The 21,350-nt window shown below is 37.1% G+C and overlaps 1 protein-coding gene across 1 annotated transcript in view; it reads left to right on the top strand.

Moving 5' to 3' along the window:
- LOC103604870 (DNA primase large subunit) overlaps positions 1-21,350 on the top strand; it is a gene marked incomplete at its 5' end in the record, with an annotated part of 109,421 nt that overhangs the window by 53,875 nt on the left and 34,196 nt on the right. The window contains 2 exons of the mRNA XM_008589448.1: positions 4,375-4,501; positions 10,440-10,522. Of these exons, the coding sequence (XP_008587670.1) occupies positions 4,375-4,501; positions 10,440-10,522 (210 nt within the window). The remainder of the gene's footprint in view (positions 1-4,374; positions 4,502-10,439; positions 10,523-21,350) is intronic.

The following is a 21,350-nucleotide window of genomic DNA, read 5'->3' as shown; positions in this document are numbered from 1 at the left end:
CCAAGCTGGGGCTGCTAGAGCTCAGGGGAAGAAGAGGAGACACCTAAGGAGTGCATGAAGGTGGGAGAAGCCATGATGAAAGAAAGAAAAAACCGCTGTGACCATTTCGAGCCCCAGCCGCTTCCAGGCTGGAGCTGCTGAGCACACAGAGCAGGAGCTGGCAAAAGCAGCAGCTGTGCCTTTTGGATGAAATTGCTTGGAGGTGGCAGAGGAAAAGAGAGCCTTGGTGCCCCCAAGCCAGCAAGACCACAAATAAGGTTCCCGTGGACCCACATAGGAGCGAGGAGCCACAACTGAGAAAAAGAAGCCACTCAGAGGCCAGTGAGTCATTGCAAGGGACTGGAGCACAGGTAATGGGGGAGGTAGGCCCACCAGGGGAACACTGTGGCACAGCAAGTACAGTTGATCTGCCCCCAATCAGCGTAGGACCACTCAGAGGAGACTGGTCAGGAATATAGAATTGTGTGGGGTGCAGTTTGCTGAAAAGAATCAGGCCCAGCCCAGTGTTTCTACACAACACAGGTACACCGGATCTCAAAGACGGGAAGTACCTATAAAGTCAACTGTTAAAACCTGAACTGCACAAAAAGGTTTCCCTAGGGAATCAGCAGCAAAACAGCAATTTACCTCAACCACAGAGCTCAAGTACTGGTCCCCACAGGAAGTTCCCCCATTTTAGAAGTATGGAAAGGACAACAAATTAGTTTCAGCACAGAGTTTACATGGTGGGAACAGCAAATAATCCAACACAGAAGTGAAAGAAAAAACAAAGTACCCACAACCAGAGACAAAGATTGATATTAACCAGTAAAGGTCTCATTTCACCAAAGAACACCTATAATACCTAGAAGGACCAGAAGTCCCCTGGGCTACCAAGCCAGAGAAGGGGGAGGGCCAAGGACCTCAGTCATGCCCCTTGACATGCACAACCAGCCCAGCAACGACCACTAAGCCACTGCAAAAAAGTGCTCCGGGCTCTCCTGAGCTGGGGCGGTGGGGGTCTGAGGGCCTCAGCCATGCCCCCCCCCAACACGGGCAAATAGCCCAGCGATGACCACCAAGCCACATCAGCAAGCACCCCAGGATCTCCTGAGCCAGGGTGGTGGGGGGCCTCGGCCATGCCCCTCTGACACCTGCAACCAGTCCAGCCACAACCACCGAGCCACAGCAAGAAGGGCCCTGGGTTCCCAAGCTGGGATGATGGGGGTGGGGCAAGGGCTTTTGCTACATCCCCTGACATCTGCACCCAGCTTGGCAATGACCAAGCCACCGATGGAAGCCCCCTGGTCTCCCCTGTGGGAATGAGGCCCAGTTCCACTATACTGAGCAGATTTTTGGAAGAGAAGTAAAATTTATTAAATTTATTGTCTTTTAATATGTCCACCATACTCTATAGAGGGTATCATTTGAACTCTTGTCCAATCTTTGTTGTTGTTATGATGGAGAAGAAAAGCAGTCAAGAAGAACAAAATAGCACAGCAATATGAATTTGCAATGATTGGGCAATTTTTTTGATATTATGTCTAATACTAAGTGGGCATGCTAGGATGAGTCCACACACAACCAGGTCCCTGCTCTTAGGAAATTCATAGTTTAGAAATGATATATACAAAAATAAATTCTATTGCAACAAGAAATATACAGTGCTGTACAAACTGCTGCTGTGTGTCCTTTTGAGGAAGCAATATCCTTTGCCTGGAGTGCTTGGGAAAGTTCCACAGTGGAAATGACATTTGATCCAGGTTTATATGAATAGTTTGTCAGAGTTGTGGATGGGAGTTTGAAGAAGGGAGGACATTTTAAGCAGATGACTAGAAATTTAATTAAATAGTTCAATGCATCTTTTATCCTCCTAGCCCTTTATGTAAAGATTCTGTGAATATCTATTCATGGTAGAAGGCTTTATCAGTAGCATAGTCAATGTTTAAATTTGGACATCAAAATATTTTTCTTTTTTTCTTACCAATAGCAGCTAATATCTGAACAAAGGATGTCACAGGCACCCTGCTTAGTGTTTTAATTTAACCATCACAGCGACTTAATGCATTAATGTTACTGTCCCTATAGATAAGGAAAACTGAGGGTTGAAGTCACACCTTTTATATGTGGGCAGGCTGGGGATTCTTTTCTAGGTCTCTCTGCATACAAGCTTGAGATCTCCAACAACCCTCCTATCTGTGTGTAGCCTCTTAGTGTGAGCCCAGAGAAAGGAAGCAAAGGGCAACTCTGCTATGCTGAGGTGCTTTGGGGTCACTTCAAATTGGACAGATTTAGCTGTTTTCCAAAACATGGTCTGCTCGCTTTTGTATTTCTTTTAAGTTTCGATTCACTGCCAATATGCATAATCATTTAGAACCTCAAAATAATCTATTTTAATTTCTGTCTACATAATAATACTTTCTAGTATTATGCTCAGTCATTTCATGTATGAAAATTTGCTGAATAATCATTCTCTAAACTTTCTAGAGTATCTACTTTATAAGTTAAACTTAAGGAATCATGGAAGTAAAAAGTTACTTCTTTATAGCCGTTTCACTGTAATTATTATAGGGAGAACCTTGAAAATATTATCCTTTCAAAATGACTTGTTACTTGGGCTCTCTGGCTTCTCACTATTTAGCAAGTATTGTTTAAGTATCATGTGGGAACATTTGACATGCTCCACAGATCACTCACAGCTTCTGAGAAGTCTGTTTTTGAAAGCTTGAAGAGATCACTGCGTAGTAAAAGCAGGTGGTAGTCTGAGATTGTGCTCAGTATAAATATGGTAGTTTTTCTTGTAAACATGTATTTTTCAGAGTAGAAGATAAATTTTTGATTAAATCTCTCATTTGCCATACACTAAAATTCATTTTAGAAACTTGGTTTCAGGTCTATATTTTTTGCACAAATGATCACTTTTTATGGGATACCCATCTTTACCCCCACCTCCTGCCCAAGGAAGTTGGGTTTTTGTTTTTGTCTAAGATTCTACCAGTATTGAACACTTACTGTTGTCAAACATCTTGTCAAAGGTACATGGTCTGCCTTTCGTTGACCAATGGAGTATGGGTTTCTGTGCCCAATGGGTGTCACCTAATAGTGGAATTAGAAAATCACCAACCACCAGACAGTGGAAAACATTTAATAGAAGCAAAATAATGTATGGTAACCTTTCAAATGCTGTAGGAGATCAAGGAATCCTTCCACATTCAATTAGTTCATTTTTTCATGCATGCTGGTACTGAGCTGGGTGTACAAAGATCCAACAGACAGATCTTACCTCCAGGAGCTTATCATCCAGGAGGAGCTAATCACCTATGTGAATTAGGTGATCAATAGAAAATAGTGATAAGTGTCATAAGAGAAATAGAGATAAGTGTCATACAAATCAAATATGTAATGAGGATAAATCTTTTAGAGATGTATAGGTATAGGTAAAATGCTGTCTGGGAGAAGAGGAGACTTCTTCTGTAGACTTTGGGCTCTGAGATGAAGTGGCTTTTGAAATAGAGTCTGAAAGATAGAAATTATGTCCTAAAAAGATTTAATTGGAACTTATGACTTTTAAATGCCTTATTTTTGAGAAAGTGCAATATTGTGGAAAGAACATGGGCTTTGGAATTAGACTTACCTGCATGTGATTTTCAACTCTGTCATTCATTTAATAGTTGTACTATGTCACATTGCTTAGTTTCTTTGAACTTCAACTTTCTCATATAACAGAGTTGTGATGACTTAAATGATTAAATGACATTACATTTTTAAAAGCACCTAGCAAATTGCCTGGCTTTTAATCACCTTTTAATGTTAGTTTCTTTTTTTTTTCCTCCTGTCTTCCCCATTACAAAGTCTCTCCCATCCCATTAGCTTGTTTTATAAACATGGAGGCAGGGATTCCAGGTAGGAGTCAATTGCAGTAGTTCATTCATTCATCAAGCATTTGCTGACTACTTGCTTTGTGTAGTGGAAATGCAGAGGAAGGGATTAATTATTTTGAGGAATTTCAGAAATAGAATGGGTAGGATGTGGGAATTCAGGGAGAACTAGGGGAAGGAGAGCAGAGAAGAGACTAAACTGATTTATATTTGGTATAATCTCTGGAATCAAACTAAGAAATGGCAAATTGATTATTCTTCTCAGGAAAGGGTTATCCTTATCTTTAAACATATAAGTAACATTAGCTGTCTTCTACCTAAGTTTTCCACCTTTCTGTAAAAAAGAAATTATTTGAATCATAAAGGACCCCAGTGATATATCTGGTGTGTATGTACATCTGCCTGTGAATGCTGAATTTATTCTAGCAAATGTCATTTTGCACTCTGATTCTAGCTAGAACTGCTGACATCACTAATACAATATGGGCTGACTGTCTCTTCTTTTTCTCCCAATCAGTTTGATAAAGGTTACTCTTACAATATCCGTCATAGCTTCGGAAAGGAAGGCAAGAGGACAGACTATACACCTTTCAGTTGCCTGAAGATTATTCTAACCAATCCACCAGGCCAAGGGGATTATCATGGTAAGTGAGTGCTTCCACTGGATATACTGCAGAAGTACAGAAACCCAAGAGCTCTGTAGGAAACACTGAGACAACGTAATGGCTTTTTGCATTACTGACAGGACCTAGTTTGTAGCTTATGTCAGTCATCAGTGTCAAGCTAGAGCTCCATTACTCCTACAGTGATTTGTCTTATTACTGAACTAGGTCAGGCAAGAGAAATTCATTCAGCTGTACTTCAGTTTGTGCTGGACTGGGCTTTTCAGTTCTGAGTTTCCCCCTTCACCTGCTGTTCTCTGTCTTTCTCTTGTTCTGCAAGTGTCTTAGAAGAGGGATATAAGTTTTTCAAAGCTTTTTGAAACTGGAAAACTCTAATTTTGGAATAGTAGATTGATCAGTTTTCAAAAGACTACTAAGGAAAAGTGTGTTTTATTTTCACTACTATTACTGATTAACCAACAAAGATTAAGTGAGCAATTTAACAAATCATGGTATCAACGATATCTGTCAATTTGCCTGAGTTGTTAGGTTTTTTTTTTCCTTTTTATCTTTTTTCGTGACTCTACTATTACTGATTAACCAACAAAGATTAAGTGAGCAATTTAACAAATCATGGTATCAACAATATCTGTCAATTTGCCTGAGTTGTTAGGTTTTTTTTTTCCTTTTTATCTTTTTTCGTGACTGGCACCGGATCGCAACCCTCAGTGTCGCGCCCGTACCGGACCGGGACCGGCAACGGGATCGCAACCCTTGGTGTTGCGCCCGCACCGCGCTCAGCCAGTGAGCGGGAACCGGTCTCCACATGGGATCCGAACCCTCGGCGGGAGCGCCGCCACACTCCCAAGCGGCGCACCTTCCAGTGCGCCACCGGGCCGGCCCCGAGTTGTTAGTTTTTAAAAAAATCTGTGTCAAACTGTTTTCTATAGACTTCTGAGTTCAACAACTTTTTTCTAAAACAGTTCTCTAAGCATACTTGGAAAAGTGCCTCATTTGGTATATCAAAGAATTATTTAATAGTTCATATCACTAGATTTTCCAGACTACTAGTGCTTACCACAGTATCTGTCAAAACTTTTTTTTGTTTTAGAATCTTAAATGAAACACAGTTTTAAAAAGGTTACACACTTTCAGGCTGTTAAAGATTAAATAATCACAAGTAACGTTTTAAAAAGATGCTTCATGTGTCCAGAGGTTAAAAAATGCCTATACATTCATTATTTAATAGCTGAAGAGGTGGCCAGTGCTGGTGACAGACAGTGAGTGGTTCTTACCACTTGTGTCAGAGTCCCTTTAGGTACCATTTAGAAATGCAGATTCTCAGGTCCCAACCGTAGACATAAAAATCAGACTTTGTTTGCAAGTTTCTTGGGTGATTTTTATGTCTCCTAAAGTTTGAAAGCCATGGACTCAGCTACTTGTATTGAGGAAGGCTGTAGCGTTTCTTAGTATAGCAGTCTCAGCAGGCAGTTAACTTACAGCTGAGCTTGTGACCAACTAAAACTCCTGGGGATTCTTTCTGTGAATTTCCAGGTCTTAGAATTTGTCACTTATTTAATTTTTACTACCCTAAATGCAGGACCTTTTATTTCTTATTCCTGTTAAATTGTACATTGTTTATTCCAGTGCATTCTATGTGTTTGTTTTATTGAGTTTTTAATTTAAACTCTCTGTCAAGAAATACTATACTTAGCAAACAGTGAACTCATATTATTTACTGGACACATTTACCTATACCTTGTTTAAAAAAATTGGTAAACTTTATTTTTTAGAGCTGATTAGGTCCACAGTAAAACTAAGCAGAAGGTGCAGAGTTTCCATATATCTTCCTGATCCCACACATGCACAACCTGTCCCACTATTGACATCCCTCACCACAGTGGTACATTTGTTGCATAATGAACCTACATTGACACATCATTATTAAATAAAGCCCATAGTTTACATTAGGGTTTGCTCTAATTGTGTTGTATATTGTATGGGTTTGGACAAATTTATAATGACATGTATCCACCACTGTAGTATCCTACAGAATAGTTCCATGGCCCTAAAAATCCTCTGTGCTCTGCCTATTTACCTCTCTCTCCCCCTAATGCATGGCAACCACTGATCTTTCAACTGTCTCAGTAGTTTTGCTTTTTATAGAATGTCATATAGTTGGAATAATACAGTATGTGGCCTTTTCAGATTGGCTTCTGTCACTTGGTAATGTGCATTTAAGTTTCCTCCATGTCTTTTCATGGCTTGATAGCTCATTTCTTTTTAGCATTGAATACTATTCTATTGTCTGGATGTACCACAGATTATCCATTTATTTACTGAAGGACATTTTGGTTGCTTCCAAGTTTTCACAGTTATGAATAAAGCTGCTGTAAACAGTATGTGTAGTTTTTTGTGTAGGTATAAGTTTTCATTTCATTTGGGTTAATAACAAAGGAGTGTGATTGCCGTATTGTATAAGACTATGTTTAGTTTTGCAAGAAACTGCAAAATTGTCTTCCAGAGTGGCTGTACCATTTGCATTCCCACCAGCAATGAATGAGAGTTCCTTTTGCTCAAAATCGTTGTCAGCATTTGGTGATGTCATTATTTTGGATTTTGGCCATTCTAATAGATGTGTAGTGGTATTTCATTGTTGTTTTAATTTACAATTCCCTAATGACATGTGACATTGAAGTCTTTTCATATGCTTACTTGCCATGTGTGTATCTTCTTTAGTGAGGGGTCTGTTCAGGTCCTTTGCCCATTTTTCAATCAGTTTGTTTGTTTTCTTATTGTTAAATTTTTAGACTTCTTTGTGTGTTTTGGATAACAGTAGTTTATCAGGTGTGTTTTTTGCAGATATTTTCTCCCAGTCTGTGCTTCCACTTCTTTCTTTCTTCACCTTTTGGGATTCCATTTATGTGTATGTTACACGTTTTATACTTGTTCCACAGTTCTTATATATTCTGTTCTGTTCTTCTCAGGGTTTTTTCTCATTGCTTTTTTGTTTCAGAAGTTTTTATTGTCATATCCCCAAGATTCAAGAATTTTCCTCAGCTGTGTTCATTCTGCTATCAAGCCCATCAGAGACATTCTTCATTTCTGTTAGTGTTTTTGATCTCTAGCATTATCTCTCTGCTAACATTAATATGTGTTCTTGCATGTTGTCTACTTTTTCAAATAGAGCCCTTAGCATATGAATCATAGTTGTTCTAAATTCCTGTTCTCCTCATTCCAACATCCCTGCCATATATAACTCCGGTTCTGATGCTTGTTTAGTGTCTTCAAACTGTGAACTTCACTAGGTGTTTTGCAGTTTTTTCCCTCCGTGGTGGAGCAGGATGGCTAGAGGAGTTTAGAGTTGGGGTTAGAGTTGGGCTAGAGGAGGTTAGAATTACCCTTCCCCCAAGTATGGTAGATTCTGATAAAACCCCAGCAGGGCTCTGGTAAAAATAGTTTCTCCTGAGGTCAGACCTTGTCAAGAACAGAATGCTCTGGTGTATTTCAAAATGGCTTATTTTTCCTTCCCCCTGCTGGAAGCAGGAGGATATTTTTGTCAGACATTCACTGAGAACCTGGTAGTGCTCCTAGAGGTAAAACTCACAAAAATGTTGAAGCCCCCTATGACTGGATCCCCTTGGAATTTTTAACTTTCAGACATGCCCACACTGAGATTCCACCAATTTATCAATTTTAGTTTAGGTTTTCCTACCCCAGCACTGGTTCCGTTGGAGGTTCTGCTTGTGGATTTCTGCTCTGGCAAGTTGTGATTCTGTGTATTTGCCTGTCCCTCTCTAATTTTGAGGGACATGGTTTGCCCCATGACCTCATTTCTCTGTCGGATCCAAAAAGAGTTGATTTTTCAGTTTGTTCAGCTTTTTCTTGTTTAGGATGGAGTGGCAACTTCTAAGCTCCTTACATGCCTGACTAGAGACGGGAGTCTATCCTTTTTTGTTTTATGTTATTTGCAAAGTTATTTAGTCCCCTAGGTTGACATTATCTCATTAACCAACTGTACCTGCAACAATGTTCAACCAGTTATGAATCTATGTAGGTATAACTATATTCTGGCCTATGTTTCTCCATCTCTATGGCAAATGTATATTGGGAAACTTTCTCAAATCCTTAGCTGTAATTAACATTAGTTGTGTGTGCATTCACCTCATCTTCTGTTATCTTCTTTGACCTTTCTAATTTCATTCTTTTTGATGTGGAAGAAACAAAGTAGGTGTTGATACGTTGTATTTTCTTTACCTCATCTGTTGAAATAACACCAGCTTCTTTAAGTTTATTTCTTATGTTTTCTACTTATAGTGAGCATAGCTTCAAAAGACATTTTTGTGTTCATTAACACTCTGGAAATTTTCAGTTTCTTCTTGACTTTGTCATTTCTGAACTTTCATATATTTCATATGTAATTTGGGTAATTCAATTTAGTCTTTTTTCTGTACCTTTTAATAATTCTGGGCTTAACCAATATTCCATGTACATACTAATTTATTTCTTATTGAGATCTTTTGTTATTATCAGTTTTTTTGAGAATAATAATGATAGCTAACACATGTTGAGTGCTTACTATGTGCATATAAGAGCTTTGTATTCCATTCTCATAAGAAAGTTGTGAGGTGAGTGCTGTCATTTCCCTTACTTGATAGGAAGTGAAGCTGAGTCAACCATAATGTTAAAAATTTGCCTAAGATCTCTCAAATAGTAAGTGGTAAACTGAGATTCAAATCTGGGTAGTATAACTCCAGACTCTTAACCATGTATTATAGTTTCTCAAGATGTTTCCTTGTACTAAAAATTATTACAATTTTAATCTGAATAAAGTATATACTGTAAATTTTGGTTAAAAATTTGCCTAAGATCTCTCAAATAGTAAGTGGTAAACTGAGATTCAAATCTGGGTAGTATAACTCCAGACTCTTAACCATGTATTATACAGTTTCTCAAGTTGTTTCCTTGTACTAAAAATTATTACAATTTTAATCTGAATAAAGTATATACTGTAAATTTTGTAAATTTCATAGTTTGTAGGAGTCCATAGTGTTATAATAAATGTTTTTATTCATAGTTAAGTTTTTTTGGTAAATATATTTGTTTGGCATTCTGGCTCTTTTCCATTATTTTATCATCAACCAATTTCCCATTGATGTCTTTAAAAATGCATAATTCTTTCTAACTTACAGATCTGTCATCTGTGTGACTGAAAAAAAATCAGGCTTTCCTGTATTAAATTTTCAAATACCATTGTAGTTTTTTTATTAAAATATCTTAACTTTTTCAGATTTTGGCTTAGCACAACTTTTACATTTCATTTTTTCTGTGTTCTTCTTTATGCATAATTGCTAGTAGTCCATCTTTTTCTCATAAAATAACATCGAGATGACATACATATACTATAAGTTTTTTTTTTTTTTCAATGAAACAGTTTTCTATTTGTCCTTCTGATTACCCTTGTGGTTCCTCTAAATTTATATGGATTCTGCTCTACAGGAAATAGGCAGAGAATTTACATTAGGAAATGATGTGAAATTTTTATATTTCTCAGAATTTACACATTTTTCTTTTTGTTTACATTATCTCCCTTCTCTCATATGCTTTTTATGTAATTTTTTAGACTAGAAAAAGTAAGATTGTATAAAGTTTTTAGATAAACTATTGTAGCTATTTTGTGATTATTATTAGCAAGTAGCACATTTAAAATGGTTTTCCTTTTCCTAGCTAATGGGCATCTGAGCCTGAGAAGTCTGCACTGTTTTATGTAACTCTTGTGCCTGTGGTACCCTGATAACTGTATAGCTAAGTTGTCATTTAGATAAAGAGAGGAAAGCAGTTGCACCCAAAGGCAATTAACTTTTTAAATAATAAGCTGTTAGACAATTAAGGGGAGCTTAGACAGTCTCTTGAGTGTGGTATTGTACTAAGCCCTGGGTAAATAATCTTGTTGATATGCTGGCTTGTTTTTTGTTGTCAGGGTGCCCATTCCGTCACAGTGATCCAGAGCTGCTGAAGCAAAAGTTGCAGTCATACAAGATCTCTTCCGGAGGGATAAACCAGGTAGGTCGGATTCTGCTGTGCGTCCTCAGTAATGAGGCATCAGACGGATCCTTTCAGTTTTATTTAATGTTCTTGCAGAGATACTGTCTACTACTTGTCAGGTTTCACACCAGACATCCTATCTTCTAGATGAATTAAGCTAAAGCCTTGTCTTTTCTGGTTTAGACTCTTGGGAAATTCTAGTTCTTCTGTCTCCTAGGCTGCATTTTTATTTTTCTTGGTAATAAAGGAAGCTGGAAACCTTTCATTTCCCTCCATTTGTTTTACTACCTCAATTGAGGACCACATTTAAAAAAATAAATTTTTAGAGCAATGCATTGAAGCCTATTAATGAAGCTGAAAATTAATGACAGCATATTTTATTTTGGGAAATTGTTTTCTGAGAAGATGATGATGTACTGTGTACTGGCTGGGCTTTCTGATAGGCATCAATTATTGCTATGTTTAATCTGCACTTCTAAGGGTAGTCCATTAGATCTAATAGTTTGTCAAAATACTTTATCTTGTGAATAATTTAAATAAAAAAGAAATGCTCAAATTGTAAAACCAAATATTTGAGTACATCTTTTAGTAATTCTACTATTTTATTTTTTTAATTAATTAATTTTTAATTGAAACAGCATTGATGTACATATCTGCTGGGTACAGCATTGAATATCAATACCTGTGTGCAATATACATGATCCTCAAATCAGGATAATTAGTACATTCATCATTACATGATGTAATCATTTATTTGTGGCCCGTTACCAATTTCTCATAGTAAGTCTACCATTTTAAAAAAATAAATATTGTGACATTGCAAGGACAATTATCTATAGTGTACTTTTGAGTTGACTGGGATTTTGAAAGAGTTGAAGAGGAGCTTCTGCTTCCTTACCTTAAGAAGAACACTACATTAGAGTCTTGAAGAAAATTATTACTTGAGAAAACGTTACTGCTTCTTCTGTGTCCAAAGTTCAGACTGAGTTTAGTTAATTCAATTCAAATGTTACAGTTTTTCAGTACTTACTCTGGGCATGGCAGCATTCAAGGTAATATGGGGGGATGCAAGGAAGAATCAGATGTAAATCCTGCTCCCACAGAACCAGGGTCTGGAGGAAGACATAAGCCAAGTGTTACAGGAGGTACACATAGAGCCTTTGGGGTCTTCTGACGAGGGGAAGACTATCACCAGCTGGGCAGGCCAAGGAACACTCTCTGGAACAGGTGCTCTTTGAATTAGGCCTTGAGGGAAGGTTGAGAATTAGGAAGACAGAATGCATAAATAAAAGGCAGAAAATATATAGGATTATTAAGGTTTTAAGCTTAGGGTAATGGTAGCACCAGTGCATAAACATTAATTGGTAACTTAAAGGAAGTAGTTGTTTTGGAGATTTAGTTTTTGGGGTTAGAAACTGCCATGAACAAATTTAATAGGGAATCTAGAAAAAGAGAATTAGAGGCTTTTCTTAGCAATCATAAAGAATAACCTTTTTTTTTTTTTTAAAAAAAAACAGGCTATTAACATATCTGTGTTAACATATCATGTCGGCATTTAAGTGACAGGCAGAATGTGGATGTGGAGCATTAGAGAAGTTAGGACTAAAAATCTGATGTTCTTTCCAGTTAGCATTGTAGAACTGTGGGATTGGAAAGGACATTAGAAAGCCATTCTCTTTTATGGAGTGCTAGGATGGGCAATGGCAGAGGTGCAGAGTTAAGTAAGTCAGTGATAGAATCAGAAACTGAAGCCAGTCAGCCTAACTTGAAGATTTTTTTTTCTCAGATCCACTCTACTTTAGAGCTCATTATCATGAATTTGCTGTGGGAGAGAGGAGGTAGGGAGTCCAAAGCCATGTCTCAAAATGAAATCTTGTCTAATGCTTCTCTTTGTCGGTCATTAAATGGAAGTGGAATCAGTGAAAACTGAACAGAAATGGCAGGAGAGGGAGGAAATACATTAGGGAAGTAAGTAGCAGAAAAGTCAAGGAGAAAATTTTGAGAAGAGAGTAAGGTCCACAGTTTTGTAGCAAAGAGAAGGACTGAGAAAAGGACTGGATGTACTGAGTGGATTACTCAACCTTTGGTGAGAGTTATAAATATAACGGTGGAAATCAAAAGCAAGATTACACTTACTTAAAAGATGAATGAATAAGACCTAGAGTGTAGGTGATCTTTTCAAAAACTGCTAGTAAAGGTGATGTCAGAGTGGTATTGGCTTAAGCATCATGACATGGTTTATTTGTGGGTTTAAGACTGAAGGAGAACTGAGCTGATTGGTAGGAGGTAGAGAAGAAAAGAACCCATCAGAGAAGGGGGCTTGATGAAGATATGAGAAAAATAATCCTTCTCTAACCAAGCAGAGTTAAGCTCTCTCTCCTTTAAACCATGACTGTATTATACATGTCTTTCTCTTAACTTATTACACTAGACTGTAATTGTTTACCTTCATTTTTTCCACTAGTTATTGAGTTTCCTGAAAATAAGACTGGGTTTTTATTTAACTTTCTATCTCATAGTAATTCAGCCATTTTTATTTGGTAGGTGCTTAAAAAATGTTGAAAGACTAAGTGGGCATGTATTTAGGTATGATCCTAGAGTGTGCTTGGTGGTATGTTTTATAGCTGAGTAGTATTCTATTGTGTATATGTACCACGGTTTGTTTGTTTTTTTACCTATTCATCCTTTGATGGGCATTTAGGTTGATTACATCTCTTGGCTATTGTGAATAGTGTTGCTATGAACATGGAAGTATAGGTCTTTTTGATACATTGATTTAATTTCCTTTGGGTATATAATCAGATAGGTGGATTGTAAGATAGATCTATTTTATTTCTCTGAGGAAACTTCGTACTGTTTTCCACAGATGGTGTACCAATTTACACTCCCATCAACAATGTAGGAGGGTTCTCTTTTCTCCACATCCTTGCCAGCATTTGTTATTTTGTCTTGTTGATAACAGCCATTCTAACTGGGGTGAGAGGAAGTCTCATTGTGGTTTTAATTTGCATTTCCTGAATGATTAGTGATTTTTAGTATTTTTTCATGTGCTGTTGGCCATTTGTATGACTTCTTTAGAGAAATGTCTATTCAGGTCCTTTACCCATTTTTTAATTTGGTTATTTGCTTTTTTGCTGTAGAGTTGTTTGAGTTCCTTAGATATTCTGGATACTAGCCACTTGTTTGATATGTAGTTTGCCAATGCTTTCTCCCATTCAGTCAGTTGTTCCTTCACTTTGTCGATAGCGTCCCTTGCTGTACGGGAGCTTTTTAGTTTGTTGTAGTCTGATTTATGTATTTTTGCTTTAGTTGCCTGTGCCATCCTTGTTTGATATGTAGTTTGCCAATGCTTTCTCCCATTCAGTCAGTTGTTCCTTCACTTTGTCGATAGCGTCCCTTGCTGTGCGGGAGCTTTTTAGTTTGTTGTAGTCTGATTTATGTATTTTTGCTTTAGTTGCCTGTGCCATCATAGTCTTGCTCAAAAATTGCTGCCCACTCCTATTTCATGTAGCATCTCCCCTATGGTTTCTTTTAGTAGTTTTATAGTTTCCTGTCTTAAATTTAGGTCCTTGATCTATTTTGAGTTGATTTTTATGTATGATGAGAGATATGGGGCTAGTTTCAATCTTCTGCATGTGGACATCCAGTTTTCCCAGCACCATTTATTGAAGAGGCTGTTCTTTCCTCACCATATATTCTTGGCACTTTGACAAAAATCAGTTGGCTGTAGGTGTATGGGTTTATTTCTGGGCTCTCTATTATATTCCATTGGTCTATTTTTATGCCAATGCCATGCTGTTTTGGTTACTATAGCTTTATAGTATATTTTGAAGCCAGGAAGTGTGATTCCTCCAACTTTGTTGTTCTTGTTCAAGATCGCTTTAGCTACCCTTGGTCTTTTTGGTTCCATACAAATTATAAGACTGGTTTTGCATTGAATGTATACATTTGGGTAATATGGATATTTTGATGATGTTAATTCTTTCCACTAGTGAATATGGGATATCTTTCCATTTATTTTCATCCTCTTCAATTTTTTTCACCAATGTTTTATAGTTTTCATTGTAGAAGTCTTCACTTCCTTGGTTAAATTTATGCCTAGATATTTCATTTTTTTTGGCAGCTATTGTGAATAGAATTACTTTCTATATTTCTTCTTTGGCTATTTCATTATTGGTGTATAGGAAAGTTATTGATTTTTGTGTGTCGATTTTTGTATCCTATCACTATACTGAATTCATTCTGAATTCATTTATTAGTTCTAGTAATTTTTTGGTGGAGTCTTCAAGGTTTCCTGTGTATATGATCATGTCATCTGCAAATAGGGATAGTTTGATTTCCTCCTTTCTGATTTAGATGTCCTTTATTGCTTTCTTTTGCATGTTTGCACTGGCTAGAACTTCCCATACTATGTGGAATCAGAGTGGGGAAAGTGGGCATCCTTGTCTTGCTTCAGATCTTAGAGGAAAAGCTTTCAGCTTTTCCCCACTCATGATGATGTTAGCTGTGGGTTTGTCATATATGGCCTTTATTGTTTTGAGGTACATTCCTTCTATGTCTCATTTGTTTAGTGTTTTTATCATGAAAGGGTGTTGGATTTTTATCAAATACTTTTTCTGTATTTATTGAAATGATTATATGGTCTTTTTTTCTTCATCCTGTTTATGTGATGTTTCAATTTGCATATGTTGAACCATCCTTACATCCCTGGCATGAATCCCACTTGATCATGGTGAATGATCTTTTTAGTATGTTTGATTCTGATTGCTAATATTGTGGTGAGGATCTTTACATCTGTGTACATTAGGGATATTGGTCTGTAGTTTTCTTTTTTTGGTTGTATCTTTCTAGGGTTTGGGTATGAGGTTAATGTTGGCCTTGTAGAGTGAGTTTGGAAGTATTCCTTCCTCTTCAATTTTTTGGAAGAATTTGAGAAGAATTGGTATTAGTTCTTTAAATGTTTGGTAGAATTCAGTAATAAAGCCATCTGGTCCTGGGTTTTTGTTGTTGTTCTTGGGTGACTTTTCATTATTGCTTCAATCTCATTACTTGTTATTGGTCTATTAAGGTTTACTAGTTCTTTATGATTCAATCTTGGTAAGTTTTTTTGCGTTCAAGAATTTATCCATTTCTTCTAGGTATTCCAGTTTGTTCACATACAGTTGTGCATCATAGTCTCTTATGATCCTTTGTGTTTCTGTAGTATCAGTTGTAATGTCTTTTTCCTTTCTGATTTTATTTATTTGAGTCTTCTTTTTCTTCATTAGTTTAGCTAAAGGTTTATGGATTTTGTTTATCTTTTTGAAAAACTGATTCCTTGTTTCATTGATCTTTTGTATTGTTGTTTTAAACTTTAATTCATTTATTTCTCCTCTGATCTTTATTTCTCTCCTTCTGTTGATTTGGGGTTTGGTTTGTTCTTGTTTTTCTAGTTCCTTGAAGTGTAATGTTAGGTTGTTTGTTTGAAGTCTTTCTTCTTTTTTTGATATAGGCATTTATTGCTATAAACTTCCCTCTTTGGACTGCTTTCATTGTATGCCATAGGTTCTCATATGTTAAGTTTTCGTGTTATTTGTTTCCAGGAATTTAATTTCCTTTTTGATTTCTTCTTTGACCCATTTGTTGTTTAAGAGTATATTGCTTAATTTCCATGTGTTTGTACAGTAGATACTAGAAAGTGTCCCTTATGTTGTTGATTTCTAGTTTTATTCCATCACGGTCAGACAAGGTAGTTGATATGATTTCAGTTTTTAAAATTTGTTAAGACTTGTTCTATGACCTAAAATGTGATTTATTCTAGAGAATGTTCCATGTGCTACTACTGAGAAGAATGTATATTTTGTAGCTGTTGGAAGAAATGTTCTATACATGTCCATTAGATCCAGTCAGCCTAGAGTAGAGATTCTGATGTTTCTTGGTTAATTTTTTGTCTGGCTGATCTGTCCTTTTCTGAAAATGGGGTGTTAAAGTTCCCATCTATTATTGTGTTGCAGTCTGTTTCTCCCGTTAGATCTAATACTTGGTTAATTTTTTGTCTGGCTGATCTGTCCTTTTCTGAAAGTGGGGTGTTAAAGTTCCCATCTATTATTGTGTTGCAGTCTGTTTCTCCCGTTAGATCTAATAGTAACCACTTTATATACTGGGTGCTCCAGAATTGGGTGTGTATATATACTTAGAATTGTTATATCCTCTTGTTGAATTGATCCATTTATTACTATATAATGACAATCCTTATCTTTTTTTTTTTTTTTTTTACTTCCCTTGGCTTGAAGTTTATTTTATCTGATAGAAGTATAGTTACTCCTGCTCTTTTTAGTTTCTATTTGCATGAAATATCTTTTTCCATCTCTTCACTTTCAGCTGGTATGTGTCCTTATTAAGTGAGTTTCTTGTAGGCAGAATATAGTTGGTAATCATTTAGGCTTATTATTCATATGTAGGGATTTGTTGCTGTTATTTTGTTACTTTTTTTCGGTTTTTTCACTGATCATTTTTTCATTTTTCCTGATCTTACTGTCTTTGAGTGTTTTTCTCTAGCAGTGTATTTCGATTTCTCACTATTTATATTTAGTACATGTCTTATAAGCTCTGTGTTAAGTGTTAGGTGTTAGGTTACCATGAGGCTTACAAAACACATGTTATAATTACAACAGATTACTTTTAGACTACTAACAACTTAACTTTAATATCTAAAAGGAAAGAAAAAAACCAAAGTCAACTCTATGCTTCATCATCATCCACCCTGCCCGCCCCCTTTTTGACATTTTGTTGTTTCAAGTTACATCTTTTTTTAATATTGCCTATCTCTTATATGGTTGTTGTTTATGTCATTGTCTTGTTAGGTTTGTCCTTTAGTTTTCATACTAAGGATGTAAGCTGTTTATTCACTATTCTTAAGACCTTGGAGTATTCTGAGGTTGTGTGTGAACTCACTTTACTAATAAGTTATGAATCTTCAGGTGTTTTCTTGCTGCTGCTTTGTGTCATTGTCTTTCAGACTGAAGAACTCCCTTCAGCATTTTTTTGTAAGGCAGGTCTAGTGTTGACAAATTCTCTTAGCTTTTGTTTGTCTGGGAAAGAGTTTATTTCTCCTTCATGTTTGAAGGTTAGTACTGCTGGATGCTGAATTTTTGGCTGACAGTCTTTTTCCTTCAGTACTCTAAGTATATCATCCCATTCTCTTCTGGCCTGTAGGGTTTCTACTGAGAAATCCACTGAGAGATGTATTAGAGCTCCATTGAATGTTATGTTTCTTTCTCTTGCTGCTTTCAGTATTCTTTGGCTTTGGCTTTTTAAAATTTGATTATGATGTGCTTTGGGGTGTTTCTCCTTGGATTGAATTTGATTAGCAACCTCTAAGCTTCTTGTACCTGGATGCTGTCATCTTTCTCCATACTTGGAAATTTTTCAGCCATTATATCCTTGAATATGCTTTTTATGTCTCTTCCTTTTTCCTGTCCTTCAGATATGCTAATTTTTGCAGAGGTTATTTTGCTTGAGGTAGTCACATATTTGCTGTATTTCTGTTTCATTTTTTCTTATTCTATTTTCTTTTTACTCCTCTGATTGGATAATTTCATACATTCTATCTTTGAGCTCACTGATTCTTTCCTTTGTTTGATTAAGTCTGCTTTTGGAGTTTTCTATTGCGTTTTTCAGTTTAGATAATGTATTCTTTATTTCTAGAATTTGATTTTTTTTTAATTGATTCAATTCTTTTGTTAAGTTTCTCATTCCACTCCTGGATTCTTTTCCAGATGTTAAATTTTCTATCTGTATTTTCTTGTAACTCCCTGAACATCCTAAAGAGGGTTAGTCTGAATTCTGTCAGATAATTCATAAATTTGCTGTTCCTGTGGGTCCTTTGCTGGTGCTTTGTTTGTTTCTTTTGGTAGTGTCATATTTCTCTGTTTTCTCTTGATTTTTGTGTCTTTATATTGATGTCTGGGCATTTGGGGAGACTGCTGCCTCTGTTAGATCTTTACTGGTTAATATCAGAACTTTGTCTCTGGTCTGTGGGTGTTTTTTTGTTTTCCTAGTTCTGTGGTGGATTACTAGCTGCCACCACCACTTAAACTGCACTGGAATCAATTTATTGTCCTGTATTTAATTCCATAATTGGAGGAATTTCCTGTGAGGAACAGCACTTGAGCTCTGTGGTTGAGCTAAATTGCTGCTTTGCTGCTGATTCTCTGAGGAAGGCTTTTCATGTGGGTCATATTTTAATTGTTGGTGTTTTCATCACTTCCAGGACTAGTGAGGTATGAAGCACCTGGGCTATGTGGAAATTCTGGCCTAGGACTGAGTCTTTCAAGCAGACTGCACCCCGTGCAGTTCTATTGTCTTGACCAGTCTCCACTGAGTGGGCCTGTGCCGATTGGAATGTGGAAATTCTGGCCTAGGACTGAGTCTTTCAAGCAGATTGCACCCCGTGCAGTTCTATTGTCTTGACCAGTCTCCACTGAGTGGGCCTGTGCCGATTGGAAGGTAGATCAGCTGCCCATGCTGTGCCCCAATGTTTCCCCAGTGGGCTAGCCTTGCCGCTGCATTCCAAATCCTTCCTGTTGGGCAGGTTGTGTGTGGGTCCCTGGAGATGACTTACCACACTATGGTGGTTCTGTTGGCTGTGGCTCCTTGTTCCTATGTGGGGACACAGGAACCCTATCAGTAGTCTCACTATCCGGGGGGTTGGTATGGTTCACTCCAAGGCCCTCTTCTCCCCTGCAGACTCCAAGCAACTTCACACAAATGGCTCAGTTGCAGCTTTTACTGGCTTCTGCTCTGTGTGCTATAGCTTCATTCCTCCCTTCACCAGCTAGTCCTGAAGAGGCCAGGGGCTTGAAATGATCAGAGTGGTCTCTTTACCCTCTCACCATGGCTTTTCCCACTTTAATGAGCTCCATGGGTCTCTCCTTTTGTCCCCTGAGCTCCAGCATTTCTAGGTTAGCAGTCTTCGCTTTTTTTTTCTTTTTTTAATTTTTATTTTCCAACTTTTTGCTATGAAAAATTTAATACATATACAAAAAATCTGGCTACAGCAATCAATAACTCATGGTCAATCTTATTTGTACCTCCACCCACTTTCTGCCTTCTCCCTGGATTTTGAGTAGATCCCAGAATCAATGCATTCATCTGTATATATTTCAGTATATATCTCTAAAAGATAAGAACTCTTTTATAAAAGAAATAACTGCAGTATACAATAACATTTTAAAAATCAATAATACTTCCTTAATATTAATATAATCAAACATTAAACATGTTAAATTTCTCCAATTGTCTCCTCCTCCCTCTTTCTTTCTTTTTCTTTTTTTTATCCCATATAAAGATGACTGGTAAGGGGATCTCAGCCCTTGACTTGGTGTTGTCAGCACCACACTCAGCCAGTGAGCGAACCGGCCATCCCTATATGGGATCCGAACCCGGGGCCTTGGTGTTATCAGCACCATACTCTCCCAAGTGAGCCACGGGCCAGCCCACTCCCTCTTTCTTTCTTACAATTCATTTGTTTATATCAGGATCCAAACAAGTTCTGCTTATTGCATTGGTTGCTATGTCAGCTGTCTCTTAAGTTTCTTTTGATCTGTAGGTTTCCCCTTCATCTAACTTTTTGCCCTTTACCCCATAAAGTTTCTCAAGGTCTGGATTTGCTGGCTCCATCCCAGTACTGTCATTTAACTTGTTCTGCCATCCCGTACATTTCCTGATGATTGGTTGTTGGATCCTGAGGCTTGGTCTCACTCAGGTTAGATTTGGCTTCAGAGGTATATATTTTTAGTGTAGGAGGCCCATTATGTCTGATTGTCTCTCTGTGACATTAGCAGACATTGATGATCATTTGCTAGATCCATTATTTCAATAGGGGTTTGCAAAATGCCATATTCTAATAATTTTATTCCCTTTTTATTTACTAGCTGGGATACTTCACTAGACAGGAATGTTCCCTCTTCAGCTATTTATGGTTACCCTGAGGAACAATTCACATAGGAAAGACAGGATAAATGCTTGACTCTTCCCTTTTACTTACTAGTTTTAGAAAAGTGAATTGTTCCTCTATCATATCCAAAGAGAATGAGAGTTTGTTAGCTTTTGTTTCATTGTCATTATGTTTTTTTCTGGTGGTAAGATTTAGTTTTTTTCTACTTCTCATTTGCATTTTTGTTCTTCCAGCAGGTTTCATTCTTTCTTGTGTATTGGTGGTAGTGGTTATCGTTTTTTGGATTCCAGACACAGGACTCCTTTGATGATTTCTTGCAGGGCTGGTCGTATGGTGGTGAACTCCAGCAGTTTTTGTTTGTCTGGAAAATATACTATTTCTTGTTCATTTCTGAAGGCTAGCCTTGTTGGGTATAGTATTCTAGGCTGCCAGTTTTTTTTCTTTTAGTATTTTGAGTATATCATTCCGTTTTCTTCTGGCCTGTAGATTTTCTGTTGAGAAGTCTATTGTTAGTCTGATAGGTTCTCCCTTATAGGTGACTTGATGCTTTTCTCTTGCTTCTTTTAAGATTCTCTGTCTTTGAGCTTTGCCAGTTTGACTATAATGTGTCTTGGAGAGGATCTTTTTTGGGTTGAATCTGTTCGGGGATCTTTGAGCCTCCTGGGTCTGAATGTCCATGTCTCTCCCTGTTTCTGGGAATTTTCCATTATTATTTCATTGAATAGGCTTTCCATGCCTTTTCCTTTCTCCTCTTCTTCTGGAACACCCATGATTTGAATGTTTGTGTGCTTAAGGTTGTCTGCTAGCTCTTTTAAATTTATTTATTTTTTCCAAGGGTTGCGATCCCCTTACCGGTCATGAAAAAGACAAAAAAAAAAAATTCTTTTTTTTAAGTGAATCTTTCAGTTC

This window comes from Galeopterus variegatus, unplaced genomic scaffold (assembly GCF_000696425.1).
Source record: "Galeopterus variegatus unplaced genomic scaffold, G_variegatus-3.0.2 Scaffold5453, whole genome shotgun sequence".
Lineage (NCBI taxonomy): Eukaryota > Metazoa > Chordata > Mammalia > Dermoptera > Cynocephalidae > Galeopterus > Galeopterus variegatus.
The sequence above is the reverse complement of the archived record's forward strand: the minus strand, read 5'-3'. Positions and strand labels throughout refer to the sequence as shown.